The sequence below is a fragment of the Salmo salar genome, chromosome 17 (genome assembly GCF_965601325.2).
Source record: "Salmo salar chromosome 17, fSalSal1, whole genome shotgun sequence".
Taxonomy (NCBI): domain Eukaryota; kingdom Metazoa; phylum Chordata; class Actinopteri; order Salmoniformes; family Salmonidae; genus Salmo; species Salmo salar.
Genome location: NC_138307.1, coordinates 1,821,129 through 1,847,000, shown reverse-complemented (window position 1 = coordinate 1,847,000; position 25,872 = coordinate 1,821,129). Strand labels below are relative to the sequence as shown.

At 44.3% G+C, this 25,872-nt stretch overlaps 1 protein-coding gene across 1 annotated transcript; it reads right to left on the bottom strand.

Annotated features, from left to right (window-relative positions):
* Positions 1-1,766: 1,766 nt before the first annotated feature.
* LOC106575127 (insulin receptor substrate 2) lies at positions 1,767-18,220 on the bottom strand. Its single transcript, XM_014151345.3, has 3 exons — positions 15,247-18,220; positions 14,494-14,993; positions 1,767-5,368 (listed from the first exon to the last, which is right to left on the bottom strand). The coding sequence occupies exons 1-3, from the start codon at positions 17,931-17,933 to the stop codon at positions 5,364-5,366; spliced, it is 3,192 nt and encodes a 1,063-aa protein (XP_014006820.3). The 5' UTR covers positions 17,934-18,220; the 3' UTR covers positions 1,767-5,363.
* Between the last annotated feature and the right edge of the window lie 7,652 nt (positions 18,221-25,872).

Genomic DNA, 25,872 nt, shown 5'->3' with positions numbered 1-25,872 from the left:
CAATCATGTTTTCCCATATCCTCCAGATGGTGATAAAGTGATCCGATTAAACAATTTCCCCAACACACTCCACCAGCGGTCATACCCTTGTATTTATCAAAGGACAACACACTTTGATCACACTCTCAAAGAAGACTCAAGGGCCCCTTTCTTTTCTTTTCTTATCCATCCTTTCTTCCCTGTTGTAATTTTGAACAAATATGCCCATAAACAGGGCCTGTGAGACTGGAACAGAACAGTAGCTCAGTGGGGGTACAGAACACATAAGACTGCATTTCTGCCTGACTGCTGAGCTCCAGTCATCAAGTATTGCATGTGTGTGTGTGAGAGAGACCCTCTCTGGCTGCCTTACTAAGCCCTGTGTCTGATGTCCGATACTGTAACCAGGAAGTATGTAATTTGCTGAACATGAGCTTCCTATGGTCTCCTTCTAAAAGGGGAAATGTTTGCAGGCAGCAGGAAAAGGCAACGATACTCGGAAGCCCGGGAATATCCTGATGGGAGGTATGGGGATGCAAATGTGCTGGTATATTTTGAATGGAGAGAGAACATTGTCTCTGTTACGTGTTTTTTCGTAGTGGCGTGTTGTTTGTTCCATCAAGCGTACCAAAGACGGACAGAGCTTCCTCAGGGACAATATAGCCGAGTACTCTGTGCACCATGGTTGACAACTGGAGCAGTTGGCCTATTGATGTGAGAGTGTTGTGGTGTGTGTGTGAGAGAAAGAACCCTCTTGACCCTCTGGCTGCCCTATTAAGCCCTGTGTCCGACACTAACCAGGAAGGAAGTTATTTGCTGAATATAAGCTTTCTATGGTCTCCTTCTAAAAGGAGAAATGTTTTCAAGCAGCAGAAAAAGGCAGAAAGACTCAAAAGCCTGGAATATCCTGATGGGAGGGAGGGTTCTTTTCCTTTCAACCCATTACATGAGTTTGTCCATTGAGTCCCAAATGCCACCCTATTTCCTACATAGGGCTCTGGTGAAAAGTAGTGCACTATTGGCCATGATCAAAAGTAGTACACTACATAGGAAATAGGGTGCCATTTGAGACAATAAAAACGTGTTAGTTGGTGATACTGACTGTATTCATTTTCCACTTAGTACCATCAGAGAACGCCAACAACGCAGAATGTACAGCACAGGAGGTCGGTGGCAACTTAACTGGGGAGGATGGGCTCGTCGTAATGGTTGGAGCGGGATCAGTGGAATGGTATCAAATACATCAAACACATGGTTCCATGTTTGATGCCATTCCATTCGCCGTTCCAGCCATTATTATGGGCCGTCCTCCCCTCAACAGCCTCCACTGATGTACAGTATAAATTCTTTGACATTATTTTAAAAAGTCAATCTAATGAATTCAACATTATTGCTGATAAAGTCTTATGTTAGCTCTGGCATCCATTAATCTGAAAGCAATACCTTGGAGCCCTATGGTAGAAGTAGTGCACTATAGAGGGCATTAGGTGCCATTTGGGTTGCAGACCTTTTATTCATGCTTTGTTTTCATTATGTATATTTTGCGTTCTTTGGTTCTGTAACCTCTCCCTTGCCACAAAAACAAACCGGAGGTAATTGGGATAGGGACTGTAGTTGCGTGCAGTGCTCAATAGCGATTGTCCTGAAAGCCTATATATAGACTGGCACAAACATCTGAACTGAATTACCCACGTAGAAGAAAAATGTGTAAATGAGAATGTGAATGTGAGTGTCTTGGGGGCAGGGGTGTTTACGACCCTGTGTGTTGTATGAGAGAGAGAGAGATCTCTTTAAATAAAGTTATTTATTATTGCCTGTTGCTATCCATAATCAATACAAACAAAAACAATACTTAACTACTTAGAATTAAATCATCTCTTTAGAGCATCACAATAAACAATTATGAAGTATGTACAATGGAATACAACATGTTCAATCTGTGCCCTCTCAGTATACTGCCCTACCAAGCAAAAAGGCACTAACTGCTCATAGCGTGGAACTGAGAAAAATGGCTTTTATTAACCTTGCTTTCACAGTAACTTCATGCAGTTACAGCTAACATGACCCGCATTTTCTCCAAAACAGAATAGAGGCAGGATACTTGTCCACATGATTAAGCATGTATTTAATGTAGCAAAAATGACAACTCATTTTCAACTAAATGAGCAGTTACTGCCTTTTTGCTTGGTAGGGCAGTATAGTTCACATTTCAATCTTCTCAAGTAAGAAACAGAAGATAAACACTAAAAGTGAGAGCACTGTTGAATATATATACACTATACGTTTCCAGTAACAAAAACAGCATCAAAAGTTGGCAGAAATAAATTTACAAAGGGCAAAATAGTTTCCTTAATTCCATTTTTTTTTTACAAATATATCAATATTTGGTTCCAAACTAAGTTAATGTATTTCACTATTGCATATGCCATATGGGTAAATTGTTATCGACAAGGCAAAGAAATATACTGAAGGTATTTCTCTTTTTAAATATTATAGATGTATTCACAAGTTACTGTGAGGAGGTAAAAGCATACATTTACAATCCAAAAACATCTAGGTTTTGAAAAATACTTTCTTTACATTGTTTAGTGATTTCATTGCAACATGACTAAATGTATCTCTTCAAAATCGACAGCCTATTTCAGATAAACTCTTGTGTACATAATCTACACAAAAAGGCCTTTGCAGAGAAAATAAATCATAAGTGTAGTACATATTAAATAATACCGTTTGATAAAATGTCTCCCCTCCCACTTCATTTTCAATTGTCGTTTTCTACTACATTCAGATGTGTCTCTAGTGTATTACACTCTAACAAATTGTGAGAAATAGGTGTGAAAATTGGGTAGTGCTCATTAGGGCACCAAACGTTTATAAGTCCAAGTAGTCTCTGGTTGTTTCAGTCCATTTTATGCCTAATGAACAGGACCCTGACACTAGGTACTCCTTGTGCTTACAGCAGCAGTGGCAATCCCCATGATCCCAAAATCATGTGGTTCTACCCCCATAACTATATCATTGAGATGTTCTACCATGTAATCAGGTTAGAGCTATGGATTATGGGTAATGTATTGCATATACAGTAAATGCCTGGGATAGCTGAGGTTCTGACTACTACTAGGAAGTACACAGACCAACATCTTTGCGTCCTTCCTACATGAATGTACTTTAATATGCATTTCTCACCTAACTGGAACTAGTAATAAATCCTCTTAAGTTGTATCATATTATTATCCTCACAATATCAAACACAGTTGAAGTCGGAAGTTGACATACACTTAGGTTGGAGTCATTAAAACTCGTTTTTCAACCACAACACATTTCTTGTTAAAAAAAACTATAGTTTTGGCAAGTCGGTTAGGACATATACTTTGTGCATGACACGTAATTTTTCCAACAATTGTTTACAGACAGATTATTTCGCTTATAACTCACTGTATTAAAATTCCAGTGGGTCAAAAGTTTACATACACTACGTTGACTGTGCCTTTAAACAGCTTGGAAAATTCCAGAAAATCATGTCATGGCTTTAGAAGCTTCTAATAGGCTAATTGACATAATTTGAGTCAATTGGAGGTGTACCTGTGGATGTATTTCAAGGCCTACCAAACTCAGTGCCTCTTTGCTTGACATCATGGGAAAAATCAAAAGAAATCTGCCAAGACCTCAGAAAACAATTGTAGACCACCACAAGTCTGGTTCATCCTTGGGAGAAATTTCCAAATGCCTGAAGGTACCATGTTCATCTGTACAAACTATAGTACGCAAGTATAAACACCATGGGACCACGCAGCCGTCATACCTCTCAGGAAGGAGACGCATTCTGTCTCCTAGAGATGAACGTACTTTGGTGCGAAAAGTGCAAATCAATCCCAGAACAACAGCAAAGGACTGTTTGGCCATAATGACCATCATTATGTTTGGAGGAAAAAAGGGTAGGCTTGCAAGCCGAAGGACACCATCCCAACCGTGAAACACGGGGGTGGCAGCATCATGTTGTTGGAGTGCTTTGCTGCAGGAAGGACTGGTGCACTTCACAAAATAGATGGCATCATGAGGATGGAAAATCTGTTGGATATATTGAAGCAACATCTCAAGACGTCAGTCAGGAAGTTAAAGCCTGGTCACAAATGGGTCTTCCAAATGGACAATGACTCCAAGCATACTTCCAAAGTTATGGCAAAATGGCTTAAGGACAACAAAGTCAAGGTATTGGAGTGGCCATCACAAAGCCCTGACCTCAATCCTATAGAATATTTGTGGGCAGAACTGAAAAAGCGTGCACAAACCTGACTCAGTTACACCAGCTCTGTCTGGAGGAATGGGCCAAAATTCACCCAACTTATTGTGGGAAGCTTGTGGAAGGCTACCCGAAACGTTTGACCCAAGTTAAACAATTTAAAGGCAATGCTACCAAATACTATTTGAGTGTACGTAAACTTCTGACCCACTGGGAATGTGATGAAAGAAATAAAAGCTGAAATAAATCATTCTCTCTACTGTTATTCTGACATTTCACATTCTTAAAATAAAGTGGTGATCCTAACTGAGGAATTGTGAAAAACTGAGTTTAAATGAATTTGGCTAAGGTGTATGTAAACTTCCGACTTCAACTGTAGCATGATAAAACATGCTAAAATTAAATTAGATTAAAGAAAATAGCAGAATAAAATAGATTTTCTTTGTTATGCCGTACAAATACTACCACAGAGACAACAAGGCTTTGCGTTGGTCTATATGAAACTTTCCAAAATAAATACATCTAAATATATCTATACGTTTCTCAGTATGCGGCCTTGCTCTTTCTGAGGTAGGGATTGGATTATTTTAAACGCTTTGTTAGTGAATGTGTTACTGAAACGATCATGGTGTCCGTTTTTACACACACAGACACAAACTTTGAACTCATGTAAGCAAATAAATAATAACTGCGTACCGTGTGTGTGTGTGTGTGGGGGGGGGGGGGGGGACTAGTCTTTTGAGGAGGGTGTAAGTACACATACTGTGCCTTACCAGGGTTTGCTTTACATGTCCTGGGGGTCAACAGACAGGCTACTCACAGTCCACGAGCCAAAACCAAAAACCAGAGTGAAAATTCTAAACAAATAAACAGAGCTAGAAATATAGCCTCTAGACACATACAGAGGCCCCCCACGTACAGGAGCCTCTGCCCCCATCTACTTTTTAGTACATAGTCTCTGGGACAGCACCAGTGTTAGGATTCCCCTTCATGGGCGAGAGAGTTAGTCATGGTGGGGGTGTTTGTTGGGTCACGAGGCACAGATTGACTTCATTTACAGCAGCAGGTTGTCTCGGCCACCCCACTGTACAACTGTCCGTCTCAGAGCAAGGATGATGAGGGCTTGGATTGTCCACTGTCCTGTTCAGTCTGGGGGAGAATGAAAGAAGAGCATGTTAAGTATCATTGCATTAGATAGAGCAGTACAGACTGCAATTAGCTTAAATTATTGGATTTCTTATAAATCTCTTAGATTTCCTATGATTAGTTAGTCAAGCTACCTCAAGTTATGGTTCTTAGTTTCTATTGCTACCACAATCAACTCCTATAGACCAAAAAACCCACGCTGGTATCTGACATTGGGAGAGAGATAGATATAAAACAGCCTCCTGTTACCATTCATTCCATCCTCGGAGAGATAACACATTTTGAATTCTAGGATGTAGGATGTTAATTTGATCAGTCTTTTGTTTCTGAGAATTTTCCTGCGCAGCAAACTTGTAGTGTATTCAAGGTTTAAAAAGGCTGCTAAAGTTTGTAATTTCCACTTTAAAATGTCAGACTCTGGGTCAAGGCCCTAACAAAGAAATCAACCCCTACAAAACATTTCCATTAACTATAATCCACATTTCCTGTTGCTGCGGGATTAATCTCCTGCTGTAGTAAACTGGCTCAAATTAACATCCAACATCTAGCTGTCGGGAAAAAAAAGCTAGACAACTGGAACAACAAGTGTGCGTCGCACCTCTCACACAGGACTAGAGGGAGTCCGACCGCAATTGATTTGATCGGGCCGGGCTCAAACTTGATACGCTGTGTTACAAAACATTACAGCGAGTGACTGTGTGACTTGCACCCATTGTCTCACTCTCCTCCCTGCAGGAGCTACCACCACATAACATCAACTGTGTTTATCGCGCTGTCTGTGTTGCTGAAGCTGCAATATAACTACAGCCATTTGTGACTGAAAAAGTCTGTTACCGAAATCCCTCATTTGTTAAGGAAAAACATTCCTTATTCCCTCAACCCTTGTTCTCTTTACGTGACACATGTATGCATCGCATGTGACCAATAGGACCTGACCTATAGCATATCATAATCATATCAATAAATTCAACAAACTCCGAACGCCTTAACACGTGACAGCAAAATGGATGCAGAGTACTTGACAAACTCGAAATAGGGGAATGTTTACTGGTTGCTAACGAGGTAAAGGGGAAGTCAGATGTTTGGAATAAATTTGACTTGTTGTGGAAAATACTGGAGATCAAGAAAAATAAGGTAAGGAGCAAGCGCCGCGTGCATATTATGTGTGCCAAACAGGTACTATAATTTCTCTGACCGTTTGGAACACTAAATAAATTACAAGCATACCACAGAGTCTGTTGTTTTTTGCAAAGCCTTTATTACAGCGAAGACTAAAACCAGTCGCATTCATTAGTGAATGCAATTTCCAAAATGCACGGTTTATTAATTTATTGTTTATGCTAATTATTCAAGAGTCGCTTTGCTATTTTATTTTAAAACTAAAGGCTTGATTGCATTTCAAATCATGAATGACTCGTATGCTGTGTGATGACATGAATTAATTCATGATTGATACATTACTGTAACTGATACATTACTGTAGCTTATATACTGTAAGTATTGAAATATAGGCCTAAGTAAGTTACGGTATTAAGACTAAACAGGATGCACTCTTAGGCCTACAGCTCAGTCAGTGGTGGTTATACAAGGCTTCAATATTAAGCCTACTAATGATAATGACATTACTTATTATTATAATAATATGATTATCATATCAATAATAATAACAACAACAACAACAATAAGGAAATCAAGAAAAAGGAGGGTTATTATTATAGCTCAGTGGGGCGATGCGTTTTGGACGGTATCACGCCAAGCAAGCAGCAGCTGCTTTGTAGGGGCTGAGGAGGGAGGAGGGGGGTTAGGAGTACTGCAGTAGGGGGATAAAGCACCTTCAGTTGTGGAGCTCCTCTATGCCATCTGGGTCTTCCAAGAATGGGCCCGGCCACCGGTGATGGTAGTAGGGGCTTAGAGAGCAGAGCAGAGTGGCGCTGCAAACCTCATTACAGACGGCACAGTTGGGGCAGAGGCCCTTGTACCTCACGACAAAGGCTCTGATATGTTGCTGTTCAGTGATTGTACACCTTATAGACTGCTTATTCACATATAATACACATGCCACTATGGTGGACTTCGGCAGTTTACAATGCCGAAACAGAACTTCAGCGCAGCTAACAACTAAAGGAAATTTGTGAATGGTTTTGGAAGATGGTGTGTGTTTACTTGAGTCTCAGGCAGAGAGAGAGAGAGATTGAGAGTGTGTATGCACACTTTCATCCCACCTCCATAACAAGCAACCTAGACACGGTGGCGGTGTCTAATCCCCAGCCACACACAGTGTATAATCTCATCTCTAACTCTAACCATGGCTGCTGCTGCTGAGGCTAAATGTAAGGGAGCGCTGCCTGGCGACGCCTGCCGCGTGGGTTATCTGGAGCCGGGAACATCCTGGCCTAGTTTAGTCACCGTGTCACAGCGTCTGCACCAACCGCCACCTGCTGGAAACTCTGACACAGCAGTGCGTGTGTTGGGTTGGGATGTTTGTGTGTACTACCAAACAGAGTGAGTGAGAGAAAAACATGCAAAGAGAGGTAGCACAGAGTAAGCAACAACAACAAAAAAGAACTACAAGAAAAGAACACCAAAAGAGGAAAGAGAGAACAGGAAAAGAGCGGGAAAGAGAGAAAGACAAAACAAGAGAGGAAGGGTCGAACTGGCTCTAAAATTCTCTTCTCTATGATCTCATCTACTTTCGAAATGAAAGCAGAGCCTCATTGAGCATGCTCCCTGACTTCTGATCACGGAGTGAGAGAGAGAGAAAGAAAAAAGATGGGGAGGGGAGAGTGTGTGTTGTGCTTTTGAAACCAGATCACCTCTTCTAAGAACAAACAAAACACGTAACACACACACTGGGCCTGGCACAGAGCGAAAAGAATCTGCATCTGGCGCGCGTGATGTTCCATTATTCTACTGTATTTGCGTGTTTCTAAAACCGAAAGCAGCACTGACAAATGCTGACGATGATGATCTTTGATCACATCCGATTCAACACGCACTCTGGAGATGAACAATCGCGGCTCGGATTCACAGTCACGGATAGGATGGATGGGGTGGATATCAGAGAGCTGTGCTAGAGTGTGAGCTACTGGCTATGGCTTCATCCCCCCCACCTCCCCCCCCCCTTCACTCCGGGTTGATGGACATTAGACTGGCCCCTGGGCTGCACCTGCAGCAGCAGCACATGGCGTGTAGTCATTAGTGTATAGTAGTGGGAGGTGCTAGCCTGCCTTGACTGGCGTGCAAGGCACTGTCCAGTGCTCACCAGTGACTAATGCTCGTTCCTACATCCCAAATGGCACCCTATTCTCTATATAGTGCACTACTTTTGGCCAGGGCCCATTGCACTCTTATTAAAAGTAGTGCTTCATATAGGGTGCAATTTGGGACAGAGCCACATGTGTGCTACATGCTCGTGGTCCATCGGTAATGAGGTGGAGGTAGAGGAGGGGGCAAAGGTGGGGGTTGAGAGTAAGATAGTGGTGCACGGCAGGTGTATTACCCTCCCTTCCTCCCGGATGCAGAGCCATCTGCCACCACTCAAGAAGAGTTTGCCGTTTTCACCGCGCGCCGCTCATAGGAGCACGCACTCCCCTCTCAAGGAGGCCCAAGTGTGTGTGTCTGCACACAAAAACACTCTGGGTGTTTACCCTCGCTGCTGACAGCCATTAGGGCAAAACACCTTACTTCAAATCCCAGAGAGTGTGGTCAAATATATATGAGAGAGCGAAAGGAGAGAGAGACACCTGATCAGATAAAAGGCTATTAGCCTCCAGAGAGGAAGAGACAGAGATGTCCCTAAACCTAGCCTCTGCCTGCCACGTCTACTAATCTCTGAACACCTTGTTCACATAGGATGAGCGCCCAGATCATGGGGATAGATGGGGTTAGCTCACGTTAGCACACTCTTAGGTCATTGTGATAGGGTTTACATTAGCACACAGAGGTAAACAAACAGGCAGAAAAGAAACAAACACAGTGACTGTCCCTGTGACCTCTCTCTTTATTCAACCGACTGTCGTCTAGATAATCACACAAAATATCTATCAACAATGTCACCACCGAGTCCCAACTCCTTTGACTGATTTACAGTGACGGAGAGAGAAGAGGGAGTTTGTGAGTTTGCCTGAGGGGTGCCGTTTGTCCAAAAACAATCCTGTGGTGGCATTCCAGGCAGATGCACATGATGTCGGGGAGGCGCTAAATACCTGGAATGGCTGGAGCTGGGTTGGTACCTAGCAAAACCGCCATGTCTCTCTCCCTCTCCTCCCACTCATTAATTCATTGTGTGGCTTTGAAGTTGAATGATAAACACCGTATTAGGCCTCTGACTAGCGAGAAGTCACCAAAATATATGGCCACCTGCTCATCGAACATCTCATTCCAAAATCATGGGCATTAATATGGAGTTGGTCCCCCCCTATGCTGCTAGAACAGCCTCCACTCATCTTGGAAGGCTTTCCACTAGATGTTGGAACATTGTTGCGGGGACTTGCTTCCATTTAGCCACAAGAGCATTAATAAGGTCGGGCAATTAGGCCTGGCTCGCAGTCGGCGTTCCAATTCATCCCAAAGATGTTCGATGGGGTTGAGGTCAGGGCTCTGTGCAGGCCAGTCAAGCTCTTCCACACCGATCTTGACAAACCATTTCTGTATGGACGATTGGCATTGCGCATGGTGATCTTAGGCTTATGTGCGGCTACTTGGCTATGGAAACCCATTTAATGAAGTTCCCGACTAACAGTTCTTGTGCTGACTTGCTTCCAGAGGCAGTTTGAAACCCGGTAGTGAGTGTTACAACCAAGGACAGACTATGTTTTACGCTCTACGTGCTTCAGCACTCGGTGGTCCCGTTCTGTGAGCTTGCATGGCCTACCACTTCGTGGCTGAACCGTTGTTACTCCTAGACATTTCAACTTCACAATAACAGCACTTACAGTTGACCGGGGCAGCAATTTTATGAACTGACATGTTTGGAAGGTGGCATCCTATGACGGTGCCACGTTGAAAGTCACTGAGCTCTTCAGTAAGGCCATTCTACTGACAATGTTTGTCTATGGAGATTGCATGGCTGTGTGCTCGATTTCATACACCTGTCAGCAACAGGAGTGGCGAAAATAGCCAAATCCACTAATTTGAAGGGATGTCCACATTCAAAAGCATGTACTGTTTAGTGTACCTTGAAGCACTTTGAGCGCTCCAGTTCGCTATCGCGAATGTTTTTTTTGGGCCGACAGACAGTTCAGTAAACAACCGATTAGCTCAATTTGCCGCCGAGGCTGTACACCTTGTTCGGGCGCCTCACAATTGGGTTTGTTTGTTGCTTTTAAAAGCATCCGGCGTGCCGTAGTCACATATACAATGCCTTCAGAAAGTATTCACACCCCATGACTTTTTCCACATTGTTGTGTTACAACCTACATTTAAAATGGATTCAATTGAGATTTTGGGTCACTGGCCTATACCCAATAATGTTAAAATATAATTGTTTTTAGACATTTTTACAAATTAATAAAAAATTAAAAGCTGAAATGTCTTGAGTCAATAAGTTTATTAGAGTTAACTGCACCTCAGATTGCAGCCCAAAATCAATGCTTCACAGAGTTCAAGTAACAGACATCTCAACATCAACTATTCAGAGGAGACTGTGTGAGTCAGGCCTGTTCTGAGGAGACTATGTGAATCAGGCCTTCATGGTCGAATTGCTGCAAATAAACCACTACTAAAGGACACCAGTAAGAAGAAGAGACTTGTTTGGGTCAAGAAACACAAGCAATGGACATTAAACCGGTGGAAATCTGTCATTTGGTCTGATGAGTTAAAATTTGAGATTTTTGGGACCAACCGCCGTGTCTTTGTGAGACGCAGAGAAGGTGAACGGATGATCTCCGCATGTGTGGTTCCTACTATGGAGCATGGAGGAGGTGGTTTGATGGTAACACTGTCAGTGATTTATTTAGAATTCGAGGCACACTTAACCAACATGGCTACCACAACATTCTGCAGCGATACGCCATCCCATCTGGTTTGCGCTTCGTGGGACTATCATTTGTTTTTCAACAGGACAATGACCCAACATACCTCCAGGCTGTGTAAGGGCTAATTGACCAATAAGACGAGTGATGGAGTGCTGCATAAGATGACTTGGCCTCCACGATCACCCGACCTCAACCCAATTGAGATCGTTTGGGATGAGTTGGACCGCAGAGTGAAGGAAAAGCAGTCAACAAGTGCTCAGCATATGTGCAAACTACTTGAAGACTCTTGGAAAAGCATTCCAGGTGAAGCTGGTTGAGAGAATGCCAAGAGTGTGCAAAGCTCTCATCAAGGCAAAGGGTGGCTACTTTGAAGAATCTAAAGAATCTGGTTACTATATGATTCCGTGTGTGTTTATTCATAATTTTACTGTCTTCACTGTTATTCTACAATGTAGAAAATCGTAAAAATAAAATAAAAACATTGAATGAGTAGGTGTGTCCTAACTTTTGAGTGGTACAGTATATTAACAGTCATTATAAACCGTGTAGTTTGGGATGCTGATTGGCTGAAAGCCGTTGTATATCAGACATTATAAACTGGGTTGTTCCATCCCTGAATGATGATTGGCTGACAGCCGTGATATACCACGGTTATGACAAAACATACATTTTACTTACTGCTCTAATTACATTGGTAACCAGTTTATACTAGCAATAAGGCACCTCAGGGGTTTGTCCCGTGTGGCTCAGTTGGTAGAGCATGGTGTTTGCAACGCCAGGGTTGTGGGTTCGATTCCCACGGGGGACCAGTATGGGGGGGAAAAAAAATAATAATGTATGAAATGTATGCATTCACTACTGTAAGTCGCTCTGGATAAGAGCGTCTGCTAAATGACTAAAATGTAAATGTTTGTGGTGTATGGCCAATATACCACGACTAAGGGCTGTATCCTGGCACTACGGCTGCGTTGTGCGTAAGAACAGCCCTTAGCCGTGATATATTGGCCATGTACTACACCCCCCCGGGCCTTATTGCTTATGTATAGTAGATGTTTTTTAGCAAACACTTTATAACAAATAATAAGGTGATTCGTCTTGGGCGGTATCCAGGTTGTCATACCTTCATACCAACCTTGTGCCATACAAGGACATCCAGTAATACCGCACTGAACACACGGGGCACTGTTTTCAAACCCTACTATACTCTAATTCTTAGGTTAGCAATGCTAACAAGTACATGTAAAATCCAATTGAGAATGCTAACTAAATCCTAACGAGCGCATTGCGAACATTTTGTACAGTTTCTGACCTAAACAAGTATACAAGCAACTCAAAAATGCTACTCAGTTTGCTGCACGTACAAAACAAATATTACCCAGCAAGGCTCTTGATCCAAGAGGGGATTCTCTGCTGTTACCAAGCAAATGCTTGATTTTGGAAGAAGCTAACCACTCAGCCAAATAGCTAACTAGCTACTAAATTAGCAAACCAAATGCATAACTGCAGAGCATTTAGCAGATTTTAGACAGTTAACTTAACAGTTCAAAGATATCTAGATAGCAAACATTTAGTTGTGAATTCCATACTGTAATTAGATCAACTGGCATGTGCTGCACAACAGTGAGTGATTTACAAGGCTCCAGTCTCTCATTGTTATGTGCTTGTAAACAAACACCACGTGTCTGGGGACTACCATAAACTTCATAATAATGTCGTTTATGTAGCTTATGAAATTAAGAACGCAATGTTCTTTATCTCCTAACGTGTTGCACAAGTTGACTGCAAGTAGTTACTTAAAAAGTAGCTACAAATATTCACATTTATTAAAAGAATTCTAAGAAACCATATAAAAAGTATTGATGGTATTGAAAAACCATCCTGTGGCTATTTGCAAATACACCCATATATGGTATACCGCCCAAGCCTAAAGGTGATGCCATTGCGCAATGTGTTAATTAAACATGTAATGCATTGATAATTGCTATAAACATGCTTGTCAATAGGAGATCAATGTTAGTTAAATGTAAACAAACCAAGATTCAGCCATTACATCAACGTTAATCTATACTGACATTATTTCGACCCTTCGTTCTTCACTGTCCATGTTCATGCATACACTCCGCCTGCACACTGTGTAATTTCAGTGTGTAATTTGATCAAACATATTCGTTCGTGTGCCTTCTCTAATATAATTAGTATGACACGGAAAATAAACACTTGTTTTATAAGATGGCTGGTGCCCAAAATCAATTTTGCTGTAATTTATATTTGGAAAAGGACGTGCATAACGCCAACGATGCAACATTATGTCCTGCAGTGTCATGGTGCCTACGTACCCACCCACCACTTGTTTACTTCAGTGTTTCAAAAGTCTGACATTCGTCACGCTGCGGGTCCGTTTTTAATTCATGTACCACCTACGCATCTTTGGTGGTAAACAGAACAATATAATTTTGTGCAGTCGAAAGCCAAGGGCGCCACAGCAAATAATCTCAACGTGTCCATTTCGAAATGTGTTTTTCCCCTCATGTGTTTTTCATTATCTTGTCTATCGCAATACACATGGCAGAATAGCAAGCTGAAAAGTAGTAGGAGGGGGCCTATGCTGTACGAACTGAAATAACATTCATTTTTAACTCATTGCCAGTCCTTCATTCAGGTTTTCCTCTCATGCAATATAAATGCCAGTTCTCCCCTTATCGTTGTTGACAGTGACAGCACCCTCCAGTATAAATGAGTGAAGCCATAAACTAAAATGTCCATGATCACCATAGAGCTGGACACATTTTTCACCCCAAACATAGAATAAAAGTATAGTCTCTAAGGCAGCCAGTCAACAAACATTTATGTACATTTTCTCCTATGTCTAAAAATGTGTTGATTTAAGTATCATGTTTTCTTCCCATAAAGTTTGGACAAAGTTGTTTTCAGCACCATTGCCATAAGTATACGACCACTGCAGACCTCTAAACCTACGTTTACAAACTCTGGCCAGCCATTAAATGGGCAGCTAAAGCCAGCCAGCTACTAAACACACACACACACACACACACACACACACACACACACACACACACACACACACACACACACACACACACACACCCCCCCCCCCCCCCCCCCCCCCGAGAGAGAGAGAGAAGCCTCACTCACCTTTGACAGAGGTGACCGCCTCCTTGAACTCCAAACAGACGTACGGCGCGACATGTAATCCATGGAAGGCTCCCTTGCAGCCGCTGGCCGGCTTAATGCTGACCGTGGTCAGGTCTTCGCAACAAGGTCCCTCCAGGTCCCTGTCCTCCATTAGGTTCAGGGCAATATAGTTCAGTCCATTCTGGAAGCCCACAGAGGTCTCTCTACTCATGGGGCTGCCACACTCCTCGTCTGAGCTCTCGCTGCTCCGCACCGACAGGTTCTCCACCGAGCTGTGGTGTTTGGCGTCCCCATGGGCGAACGAGGGGAACACGGGGGTGACGGTAGCCGTAGAGGAGAAGGTTTCGGAGCTGTGCCGCCTGCGCCCATGGGGGTCGGCCCGGATCACCTTGGCGGCCCTGTCAGGATCCACGGGGGTGGCGGCGCCAAGGAGGAACACCCCCATGCCCCCAGGGAGGCCCTGCTCACCCAGAGATAGCCTCTTCTCTCTGGCACTGGGGCTGAAGATAATAAACAGAGTTAATATGTATTACAATACATGGTCTATTACAAAACATCCATAGATAGATGTGATGCAGAAAATATTTTATCTTTATCATGAACTCAAATCCACTTGAACTCAATCCACCTACAAACACCACATAAAGTGGCTGCTGTGCCAGGGGAATCTACTAATCTATAACTAGCCAAATAACGTTGCTGAATAACGTTATTACAACTGACATTATGGCTAGAGTACTGAGTGTACTGTACCTTGCTGAGGTCTGAGGGACGAACTGGGGAGGCATGTTGGCCATTCCAAGTCCAAATGTCATCTCGGTGTACTCATCCTTGCCTCTCTGGGGGCACTTGGAATCCCTCTTCGATCTGAGACGGTACACTCCCTCCCCATCCGGACAAGGGCACAGGGATGACTCAGGGACCGTGTCCAACCGTCCGGCAGGGGTGTCTCCGGCCTTGGGTGACTGTGAGACAATGTGGTGCAGGTTCATGTAGTCGGAGAGAGGGAACCTCGGCTGGCCGCCGCTGGAGCCCAGAGACGACTCCTGGCTCTCATTGGACGCTGACGGCAGGGAGTACTTGGTGCCCTCACTGAAGTCTATGTTGATATACTCGCCCGGGCTCCTGGGTTCCCCGGGCAAGAGGTGCTCGTTCATGCTGGGTAGGATCCTACAGCTGTCCAGAGATAGCCGGTTGGGTCGCCCCATCCTCCCCCAGTGGGACGTCAGGCTCTCAGTCCCCCGGCTCTGTCTGATGGGCGAGGGCACCGAGGAGTTGGGCGGGGCCGGATTGGTCATCACTGTGTAGTAGTCGTCTGACTCCCTACCTAGCGACTGATGGCCTTGCGGGCTCATCAGGACGTACTGGTCACCAGTGTCCCCCGCCTCCTTGGAAGCCTGGTGGAGTTTGATGGGGCGTGGCAGGGAGTCTGTGGAGTAGATGGGTGTGATGGAAGGCTCACCACTCAGAAGCTGGTCTAGGAAGTAGTCCGGGGGGGTCTGCGAGGTGGTGTAAGCGGGGTTGCGAGGGGACATGTTCATGTAGGTCGAGCGGCTGTCTGGGCTTTCAACGGACGACTTGGAGCCGCACCACATCCTCATGTAGCCACTGTCCTCCAAGGAGCCTCCGCTGCTGGGTGAGTTGGTCTGGTCGCCGGCCTCGTACTGGTGGTTTTGGGCCCAGGGGTTAATGATTTGCTTGGGAGCCGAGACACACATGGGGCTCATGGGCATGTAAGCATCTGCCTTGCTGTTGTTGCCCCCGGGCGGCGCTGCCACACCCGCCATCATAGGCATATAGCCATCATCCCCTTCTTGGTTACCATTAGATTTGGGGTAGGACACCTTTGGGGAGGCGGAGATGGAGCTGCGCCCGGAGTGGTGCCCGCTGTTGGTGTGGTGGGCAGCCCGCATTAGGGTGTACTCATCCAACGAGGCAGAGGACAGCTGGGCCGGCACCCTCTGATGGCGTGGTGTGGTGAGGGAGTATGTCCTCTTCCTGTACGCCTTCTCCGATGTCAAGTCCTCCTCCTGGCACACCTGCCGTTGGTCATTCATCCTGTCCATAATCATGTAGCCACACGGGTCGTTGGCCTCCCGGGAGGGAGGAGTGCTGGAGAGGGAGTCGTGGGTGTCACTCCTGGTGAGGGGTAGGAGCCTGGAGCTGTCGCCTGGGCTGGAGCTATGCTCGTTGCATAGCATGAAGCTTGCGTCGCTGAGGGAGCCTGAGATAGAGGCGCTGCAGCTGAAGGGGTGGTGGACCGCATCAGGGGTGGGGAGGGTCCCACTCATGGGGGAGAGGCAGATGGAACTGCAGATTGAGGGAGGGGAGTTGGAGACGGGCATGGAGCGGCTGTGCTGGAGGCCAGTGGAGAGCATATTGGACCTGCTCAGAGGGTTCCGGTTGGAGAGGGGACTGGTGGGGCTCCCGCTCATAGATATTGACATAGACACTGGCCTGACCATGCTGCCATCCCCCTCACTAGCTGTCCTTATGCGACAGGATGTGAACTTGCTCATTGGGGATGTGGCCACTATGCTGTTTGTTCTCGACCTCCTCACCAACCCTGTCTGACTTGGGGGCAGATTGTTCAAGTTGCGTCTTGTGGGCACGGAAATGGGGTTGGTGCTAGCCGACTGACTCTTGCTGCGCGGTCTTGATTCTGACAGCTCTTTCATGGCTTTCATCGCCTCCAGGATGGTCTCGTGGATGTTTTGCGCAACCACCGAGTCATCCGCCTGCATCCAGAGCTCACCGGGGCCAGTGACAGCCGACCTACCAACCTCGATGAAGAAAAAGCTGTCGGAGTGGCCACATCTCCGGATATTCTTGAGCTGTAAACTAACAGATGCAACCTCCGAGTTCAGTTTCACAAAGCTGATAGTCCGACTGGATAAACACAGCCTAAACACCCCTGTCAAATGTTTTGTTTGACCCAGTCCTCTGGATTTCAAATTCACTTGCCATACCTCCTTGCAAAAGCCAGTGGTCGGCGTGATCATACTGTAATTCGCCTCCTCGAAACAGAAAAGAGAGGTGGAATTAGACGCGGGGCTGTCATAGACTTTCCCCTCTTCGATCAAATCCGACAACACTCGAAACCAGCTCTCCTGCTCGTGCTCGTTTTCGGCTGCCACTGCAAAGTATTCGTCCTTGGTGTAAAATGCGATGAGGTGTTTGTGCTTGGAGTCCGCTCGCTTGTTTATGCAAAGACAGGAGTCCAGCAGTATCACCCTTTTAGCAGCCGACTTGTTTTTCCACTTCTTCTCGCTCTCATAGTATTCCAGCCGGGCAGGAAAGCTCTCGCTGGGTTCTCTCAATACGAAAAAACGTCTGTGTCCATGCTTCTGTTTCTTTAGATATCCACATTTCTTAATGTTATTACTGTTATTGGTCACATTAGACAACAAGTGTCCTCCATTCGCTTGGGGACTCGCCATTCTGATGCGCACGCTTCACTTACTTTTAGAGAAGTTGTTTTGTGCTATTTTCCAAAGCACCGAAATATCCGCTTTACTTATTCCATGACCCGACACCGGTATTCCCGTCCGCTATCTGCAACAGTTAAGCACCAAATAACACCACAGTGACTGCGCTGGAGAGAAAAACAACATGTGACGTTCTTACATTCCGTTTTGGCTTGCAGTAAAAAAGAGAAGAAAACTAGTCATAAAAGGCGGCGCAACCTTGAAGAGGTGTGCCTGTCAATCTATCCAATTCTGCCCAGCTCATTGGACTCATTGGTGGAACGAACGAACAGCTAGTAAACGGGACCCGACGCCCAGCAGCCTTATCCCTGCCCTCTCGTTCTTTTAAGCCCGCCTCCTATATTGCCAGTTTTTCATTTCCATGTACAGTACAGCAGAGATCACTGTAACGTAGGCTAAATGTATCAAAATAGCAAATTAACGCCTCCTTCCGCTACATTGTAACGATGTAATAACTGATTAGTGTCCAAATGCAGGCATTCTACATAGCAGAAATAGGCTCGGTGTTGCTTCTTGCATTGAACTACGATCTTTTTGGCAGATACGTGCATAGCCTTCAGCATCAGCGCATAATATAAAGGATTACATTTGTTTTCGTTTTTTTTTTGCTGTTGAAATACAATAGGCCTACCCTTTAAATTGTGGGAAACTGTGAATGTTTATTCTTAATCGAATGCACAATATGTAGCTGAGCACCATTCGTATTGTTGTGAACCTGTAGTGCAGAGCACATTATGCTGTAAAATTATAAACACCCTCATGTCATGGTGCGCCCCACTTGCTAAGTAAGCGTCACCCCAGTGTTCTACTTTCTAGTTATGGTTCATCAACAAGCCTGCAATTTACACCATTTGATCTCGCAGATGGACCTGTGATAATTGTGTTTTAATGCACACACATCTAATGCATATAGATAGTTTTTCAACAAAATCATTTAAATCGCTTGTCATAGTGTGGGAATCACGTTTAGGTTGGAGTATAGGTATTTAAATCGTGATAGTGATGACATGTATGAGATGTGTGTTGTTTTGGGTTCTCTTTACTTGCTGCGTCAGGAGCTTCTATTGCGTGTAAAAGCCTGAAATGCTGCCACCATCTGGCTTATTTTGAATTAGAATAACTTTATTTCTCCCGTGAAAAAAAAGTAAGTCTCACCAGACACTTCAAGTCTGGGGATGTTACATATAGGCCTACTGGAGAAACTCGACTAGATTTAGTACCATTTATTTTATTTCATTGACTTAATTGGCTCCTTAGCCCTATTCTGTTTTCTCTAAAATACAAATCTGCATGCACAGTTGACCTCTCAGCTAACACAACATTCTCAGTCATGGATAAATGATGCCCCCTACTCCCATTCGGTGTGAAAGCTATGCGTCATCAACACACTTGTTATTCATTGTGCTGTAAAAACAAGTGCTTAATATAGGCTAACCTAAGCTCGTGGTCCCTGCATAGAAAAACACCTCTGTTTGTAAAGCTACTGCTTTATTGACTTGTCTTAAGGCGCATTTCCATAGTTAATTTACCCCAGTGTTTTACACAAAAGGCTCAGACTTTTCTGTTTCCATCTATGCGGGCTGGCATCCGTGTCTCACTGGGCCATGGCTCTAGGGGACCTGCTCTCACTTGGGGCCACTGGTACTTTTCAGTTTTCCTTTATTACATAACAATGGCTAACTTTTCTCACAAAGCAACTGTTTTGATTATGCAGAGGTTGTTGATTCTGCTACTCATAGCCCAAAGGCTGGCAGATGACGATATTGAATCGTTTCTTCTTACCGTCCAAAGGGAGTGCATGCAACCGGCTATACACTCGTACCCCACGTGGACTGGTTCGTACATAAAACATTCTCAATTCAGGCTGCAAAGGTGTTGATTTCCTCCTTTACTAAATTATAATGGCAAGAAGGCGAGAAAAAAAGGGGAAAATATGCATTTTCCACACCCATGCTAGTGTAACAGTGTAGGTTCCGTCCCTCTCTTCGCCCCAACCTGGGTTCGAACCAGGGACCCTTGCACACATCAACAACTGACACCCACCGAAGCATCGTTACCCATCGCGCCACAAAAGCCACGGCCCTTGCAACGCAAGGGGCAACCCTACTTCAAGTCTCAGAGCGAGTGACGTCACTGATTGAAACGCTATTAGCGCGCACCATCGCTAACTAACTAGCCATTTCACATCGGTTACACTCACCCCCCCCTTTGACCTCCTCCTTTTCCGCAGCAACCAATGATCCGGGTCACGGCACCAATGTAACAGTGTAGGTTCCGTCCCTCTCTTCGCCCCAACCTGGGCTCGAACCAGGGACCCTTGCACACATCAACAACTGACACCCACCGAAGCATCGTTACCCATCGCGCCACAAAAGCCACGGCCCTTGCAACGCAAGGGGCAACCCTACTTCAAGTCTCAGAGCGAGTGACGTCACTGATTGAAACGCTATTAGCACGCACCACCACTAACTAGCCATTTCACATCGGTTACACTAGAGTGGCTGATTGCTAGGAATGTCAGTCTTGGATGTATGCCTATAACGTTCAGCCAATCAGGTTACAGCAGTGTGTTGATTACCCCTGGCTGAACGCAGAGCGCAACATCAGGAAGAAACATTAGCCACTCTAGCATGGTGGTAGAAAATTGTGTTTTATAAAGAAAGTACGCATATTTCCCCCTTTTTTGTCTGCCTTCTCGCCATTAAATAGAGTTAAGGAGGAAATCGCCACCTTTTCAGCCTGAATGGAGAATGTATTATGTACGAACCGGTCCACGGGGGATTATGAGTGTTTAGCCAGCTACATGCAATCCCTTTGGACTGTAAGATGAAATGACTCAATATCGCCATCTGCCGACCTTTTGGCTATGCTCTTCACAAGTCTACACTGTCAGCCTTAGCTATGAAAACACAATTTCCCTAAGCTATGAAAACACAATTTCCTAGTATAACATAAGGGTATAAACATTAGAGTAACACTGGTGTTACAGTCAAAAAGCAGCATGTGTCTTTACAAAAAGCAAAGGAGCAAATATCTGCGAACTCTTGGATCATCCTGACAATCGTGGGCCACGATGCTAAATACTAGCTACCTTTGATTTATCTTGTCCTGCTCTCTGAACTTGATGCGTCACTACAGATCCGGGTTCGATCCCGGGTTGTGTCGCAGCGGGCCAAAACCAGGAGACCCATGAGGCGACGCACAATTGGCCCAGCGTCGTCCGGGTTAGGGGAGGGTTTGGCCGGCCGGGATGTCCTTGTCCCATCGCGCTCTTGCGACTCCTGTGGTGGGCCAGTGCATGCATGTAGCCAGTTGTACGGTGTTTCTTCCGACACATTGGTGCAGCTGGCTTCCGGGTTACATGAGCAGTGTGTCAAGAAGCAGTGCGGCTTAGCAGGGTCGTGTTTCGGAGGACGCTTGGCTCTCGACCTTTGCCTCTCCCGAGTCCGTACGGGAGTTGCAGTGATGGGACAAGACTGTAATTACCAATTGGGGAGAAAAAGGGGTAAAAAAGTACATGCTGACTCACAGCAAGCTGTAAATACATACATGTTTACAGAGAATGCACGTCGCTCACTGTATAGTACAGTGTTCCAGAAGAAACAGAATGTATGCACTCTCTCCCTCACTCCCTCAATGCTCTCTTACCCTGTTTCGCTCTCTTGAATGGTAATGTTTTTCTCAGTTGCTGTTTTTTATGTCAATCCTTCAACCCCCTCATTATCTAGCCTATAATCACGTTTTCTCTCCATATATGTGATAACATATTTATGTTTTATGATTCAAATATATTTATTTCCATAGCTGTGGGAAATGGGGTGCTGACGGTGCTGCAGTACCCCTTGAAAAATCGTAATGAAAAAAATATATACATACAAACCCCCCCTCCCAAAAAAAATATTTTCCACAAAAGTAGTGCTCTGGTCTTTTACTAGTCATGTATTACCGGCCCTGTTGGCACCCCCACCCCCAACATCTTCCCACGGCTATGTTTCTGTCTGTCTGTTTTTGTCGCTCGTTCAAATCCCTCACCCTCTATATTCACGCGTTCTCGCCATATACAGTACAAGTCAAAAGTTTAGACACACCTACTCATTCAAGGGTTTTTCTTTATTTAAATATTTTTTCTACATTGTAGAAAACATCAAAACTATGAAATAACACATATGGAAACATGTAGTACCCAAAAAAGTGTTAAACAAATCAAAATATATTTTATATTTTAGGTTCTTCAAAGTTAGCACTGTTTGCATTGATGACAGCTTTGCACACTCCTGGCATTCTCTCAACCAGCTTCACCTGGAATGCTTTTCCAACAGTCTTGAAGGAGTTTCTACATATGCTGAGCACTTGGCTGCGTTTCCTTCACTCTGCAGTCCAACTCATCCCAAACCATCTCAATCGGGTTGAGGTAGGGTGATTGTGGAGGCCAGGTCATCTGATTTTTTATTTTATTTAACCTTTATTTAACTAGGCAAGTCAGTTAAGAACAAATTCTTATTTTACAACCCCAGCCAAGTCCTCCCCTAACCCGGGTGACACTGGGCCAATTGTGTGCCGCACTATGGGACTCCAGATCATGGCTGGTTGTGATACAGCCCGGGTTCGAACCAGGGTCTGTAGTGATGCTTCCAGCACTGAGATGCAGTGCCTTAGACTGCTGTGCCACTCAGGAGCCAACACTCCATCACTCTCCTTGTTGGTCAAATTGCCCTTACACAGCCTGGAGGTGTGTTGGGTCATTGTCCTGTTGAAAAACAAGTGATAGCCCCACTAAGCACAAACCAGATGGGATGGCGTATCGCTGCAGAATGCTGTGGTAGCCATGCTGGTTAAGTGTGCCTTGAATTCTAAATAAATCACAGACAGTGTCTTTTATTTAACTAGGCAAGTCAGTTAAGAACGAATTCTTATTTACAATGACAGCATACACAGGCCAAATCCTAACCCGTGCAACGCTGGGCCAATTTTGCGCTGCCCTATAGGACTCCCAATCACAGCCGGTTGTGATACAGATTGGAATTGAACCAGGGTCTGTAGTGATGCCTCTAGCACTGAGATGCAGTTCCTAGGACCGCTGCGCCACTCGGGTGCCCTAAGATGGATCTCAAATATAAAATATATTTGACACTTTTTTGGTTACTACATGATTCCATATGTATTATTCATAGTTTGATGTCTTCACTATTATTCTACAATGTAGAAAATAGTCAAACATTTTTTTGAATGAGTAGGTGTGTCCAAATTTTTGACTGGTACTGTATGTGGTAACATTTTTATGATTTTAATATACTCCTCTCTGGGTGATTGCCAGGCAAAGCCATAGAAGAGGGAGCACAGAGGAATGTCTTGCCATGATGATCATTCACAATGTTGCTAACCCAATACATGTAATCATCACAGAGCTGAGTAGGGCAGAGAGGGGCCTGTAAGCCTCACAGCTGTAGCATGAGGTTATGTTCCAAATGGCACCCTATTCCCTATATAGTACAAGGCTCTGGTCAAAAGTTCTACACTAGGGAATAACGTGCCATCTGCCTAAGAGATGCAGCTGCTCTGCTCTCCCTCCCAACCACCTGTCACAAAACATAAATCCACATGATTACCCAGCATACAGGGGAAGTCCAGAGAATATTGGGCGACGGTCCCATTAGGTCCCTTAAGGGTTTCGGCGCAATGAACCAAGAGGTTCACGGCGCGATGCCATGAACCACAGCGATGCCGTGAACCAAGAGGTTATGAGTTCCAATCCCGGACACATTAAATAATAAACACTGTATGAATAAATATACACAATGTAATCATGTAGTATGTCAAAGTGTGCCAAATATGTAAGTTCAAAACATTGTATGTTAAAAGCACTGTTTGTATGTGTGGGGGGGTGTCCCTAGCATTGCCAAAAGACAAAGAGCTGTGATTGGATAAGTTGTTCACCAATCAGGGTCTTGATGGACTTGGCAACAGTAAAAAGGGATGATGTGTAATGAAACTATGGTGTGCGTGCCCTGGGGGGGACGTTTCTTTGCGACCATTAGGTGACGTCCCCGGGACAAACCAGGAACTAGACAAAACCACCAGGGGACCATGACACAATGTCCCAAGAACGACTTAAAAAAAAAATTCGGGGACATCCCCGTGACCAACCGGGAACTAGACAACACCTCCAGGGGACCATGACACTTTAGGTGACCATTTAGTGACATCCTATTTACTCGTTTTTGTTTGCATTGCATGCAGTCTGTGGCCAATTGCAAATCCCCAACCCTTCGTGATTGACTAAGCAAAACCCTTGGGAAACAATAGAGATCCCAAATGAGGTTAATTGATATTCTACCTTACTGTGTAGGTGAAGCCTATAATCAAAGTTCCTGCCCAGTACACTATCAAGATGTTACCCATATCTGTGTTCTGAATTACAGCTATGTTCCTATCAAAATGGGAAAAAGAAAATTAGATGTAAAAGTGGTACCAATCAAGTAAAAGTAACTGCATGTACATACCAATCCTATGATATGGTATATACATACATCTGTTATTCCTCTCTGGTTATTATACTACAATAAGATCATGCTTTTCTCCTATTTGGGAAAAAACTATCATAGTTCATACAAAAAAGCCTTTTCCCTATTCAATTGAACTTAAAATGGCCCTAGAATCATGTTCCCACTAGCTATTGTAGTATATCAGGAAATGTGGATTATGTCAACGTTTAGGTTGTGTATTAACCGCCTCTTTTGGCCCGGTGCTATTTCTATTTGAGTATGATTAGTTAGGATCATTTAAGCCCTTTACATTCCACTTGACAGGCTGTTTTTGTTGATGTTTTTCAGCGGTGCAGAATTACACATGAAAGTAGAGAGCAGGGCCTGATAGGGCTAGCCTGCCATAATCCTAATTTCTTCAATGAAATATTATGTTATGCGTTTGGGATGTTGACATAAGTGGTGTATGGAGACTAATAGAGCTGTGTAGTGTAAATAAACATAAGAGAATATGCAGAGAGAGAGAGAGAAACATAAATCAGTGTAGAAATATCATAACTTATTATAATAAGTAGTTTTTGTATCATGACATTGCATTGGAAGATCATAAGGAGTTGGATTATATTTTGTTTTAAAATGGAAAAGGGCCATCCAATGGAATGGAAATAACTTGAATGAAAAACGAAAATAGAAAGCTCAGAGTTCAAAGATCAAGATAACAAATAAATAATACAAATAATAACAGGGCAAAATTAGAGGGGGTAAACAGTCATTATTTCTCCTTTTTCATTTGTGTGTGTGCATGCATGCGTGCGCACGCACAGTGTGTGCGTGTGGGCGTGTGTGGTGTGAGGGGTGTGTTTATGTGTGTCTGTGCGCATATGTAGGTGCTAGGAAGACAAGACGGACAAACAGACAGGACATCGAGGGATCTATCCCCTTACACAACAGCAACTAGCAACAATAACAACAACTCTGAAATAACCTCACCTCAGCGGTGGCCGTCCATAGCAGCCAACAGCCTAATCACTGGTCATCTCCACCATCACGGAATGGGAGGAAAGCTATAAGGGGAACTAGGGAACACTCAATACAGACGGGTAATAAATCCTGACACTAGCGTATCTGACACCCCGCCGTCAATTAGATTGAAAGGCACCTATTAACAGTCTGCCAGCACGGTTAGCAAAGGCCCTGTGCCAGGAGAAGCAGCAGGGTCTGGCTGTTTAGATGAGCATCCCTTCGTGGGGCTTTAGCTATGGCCAGCCGAAGATTGGTAGTAATATGCTGTAGTAACTATGTGGTTAACATTTCAAAGTATTGCAGCTCCAGGGTGATACAAGAATATGGACTAACTTAGGACTAATTTAAGCATTTGAATTGTGTCTATGTGCTGAGCCCCGTCTTTG

What these genes read in the sequence shown, in the direction of transcription:
- LOC106575127 (XM_014151345.3), bottom strand. Translation starts at nt 17,933, where the DNA reads ATGGCGAGTCCCCAAGCGAATGGAGGACACTTGTTGTCTAATGTGACC. An exon ending in GTCCCTCAGACCTCAGCAAG is followed by an intron (nt 14,994 to 15,246) that starts GTACAGTACACT and finishes TATTATCTTCAG; the next exon opens with CCCCAGTGCCAGAGAGAAGA.